General features: G+C 45.3%; 1 protein-coding gene across 1 annotated transcript in view; it reads left to right on the top strand. All coding sequences in view use genetic code 11, as the record gives it.

Moving 5' to 3' along the window:
- The window catches only part of EGR_04437 (ATP-binding cassette sub-family B member 6), a gene marked incomplete at both ends in the record, with an annotated part of 3,595 nt that overhangs the window by 1,081 nt on the left and 1,067 nt on the right, over positions 1–1,447 (top strand). The window contains 2 exons of the mRNA XM_024493686.1: positions 1–134; positions 1,061–1,210. Of these exons, the coding sequence (XP_024351800.1) occupies positions 1–134; positions 1,061–1,210 (284 nt within the window). The remainder of the gene's footprint in view (positions 135–1,060; positions 1,211–1,447) is intronic.

Raw genomic sequence — 1,447 nt, 5'->3', positions numbered from 1 at the left:
GGTCTGTTGGCTGGAACCATGCTTTGTGCTCGCGATGTCGTTATCGGTACCTTGACAGTGGGCGATTTTGTGCTCTTCTGTACATACATCCTCCAGCTCTACATGCCACTCAACTTCTTTGGCAATTATTATCGGTGAGTAAAAGAGGGATGGTACCTCGAATTCCTCGTCACATGTGTGTGACGTGGCGATATTGTCCGAGTCCGGTGACTTAGATGCACGTAATTTGAGTTTGGCTTGACAAGTTGTGGTGCCCTCTCGCATGACATACTATGAATAGTTTTGTTGGATTCAAGACAATGTAGTAGATGGATTCAGCATGTTCTTGACCTGTAGAAAGGCAGCTCCACTACCAGGAAAACTTTTAAGGGTCAGCTAAGTTGGCCAAAAGTTGGTGATTTGTAATGTTATGATGGAAGAATGAAATGGCCAGATATCTGTGTTGGTGGACGTGTTAATAATGCCTTCTTGGTGGGGATGCTACTAATTTCAGCGTTAGTAGGAACTGTGATGGATTCCTTGAGGATTTCGACAGCTGATGGTGCAGTTGCTCAGTCACCTGTAGGTTTTGAGGGTGTCCTTGTTGCCTCATTTGCGTGATTGACAATGGTCAGAGAGTATGGCAGAAAATCAGCGACATTTGATGATTGTATGGGTGTGAGAATGGGGTTTTTAAGATCACAGAACTTCTAGATCCTTCAGGAATTAGATTCTTGAGCTCCCGACGTTACATTTGCTGGATAGATGTATGGAAGTGTGCATATTTCACTGCGAGAATGGCTGAGTGAGACTTCGATTTGGCGATGGAATGTGGAATCATGTCGTCAAACACCACAGCCCTTGCCGTAGAACAGGGATTAAGCAGATCGCTCTCGAAGGCCGGAGTTATTTGAGACTAGATGTCCGTTTTTGCTGGCAAGTGATGGGTTATGGTCCACTTCTTCGTCGACGAAGAGGGTTTGAGAAAACTGACTCGATTGCTTCTAAGTAGCAGAAGCACTTGGGACCTGCCGTCGGCCTGATTAATGCCTCATTCTGTTGTCTCCTTTTTATCATCCAGTCTGCTTCAGACCAGTTTTGTGGACATGGAGAACATGTTCGAGCTGTTGGAGGACGACACCAGCATTCACGATGTTCCCGACGCAACACCTTTAGCTATCACTGGAGGCAAAATTGAATTTAAGGATGTCAATTTTGCCTATTTGCCTTCGTGAGTTTGTGTTTTGGCATTTTGTCAAGGTCCACTCTGTCTCTGTCAGAGTACGAACCCCTTTATTCCCAGTATTTTTGCCCCATTGCCTGACGACCGACCACTTTGGTTGGGATCCTTATTCATGGAGGAAGGAAGACCGAGATTAGTGAATCCAGCGCATCTTTGTTTAGCTGAACTTTCCCAACTGCGTAAAATTGTTTTGCGTTGGTAGTAAGTGCGTCAACACCTACGTAA

Source organism: Echinococcus granulosus (assembly GCF_000524195.1).
Source record: "Echinococcus granulosus chromosome Unknown EG_S00028, whole genome shotgun sequence".
Lineage (NCBI taxonomy): Eukaryota > Metazoa > Platyhelminthes > Cestoda > Cyclophyllidea > Taeniidae > Echinococcus > Echinococcus granulosus.
This window is presented reverse-complemented; position numbering and strand designations above follow the sequence as displayed.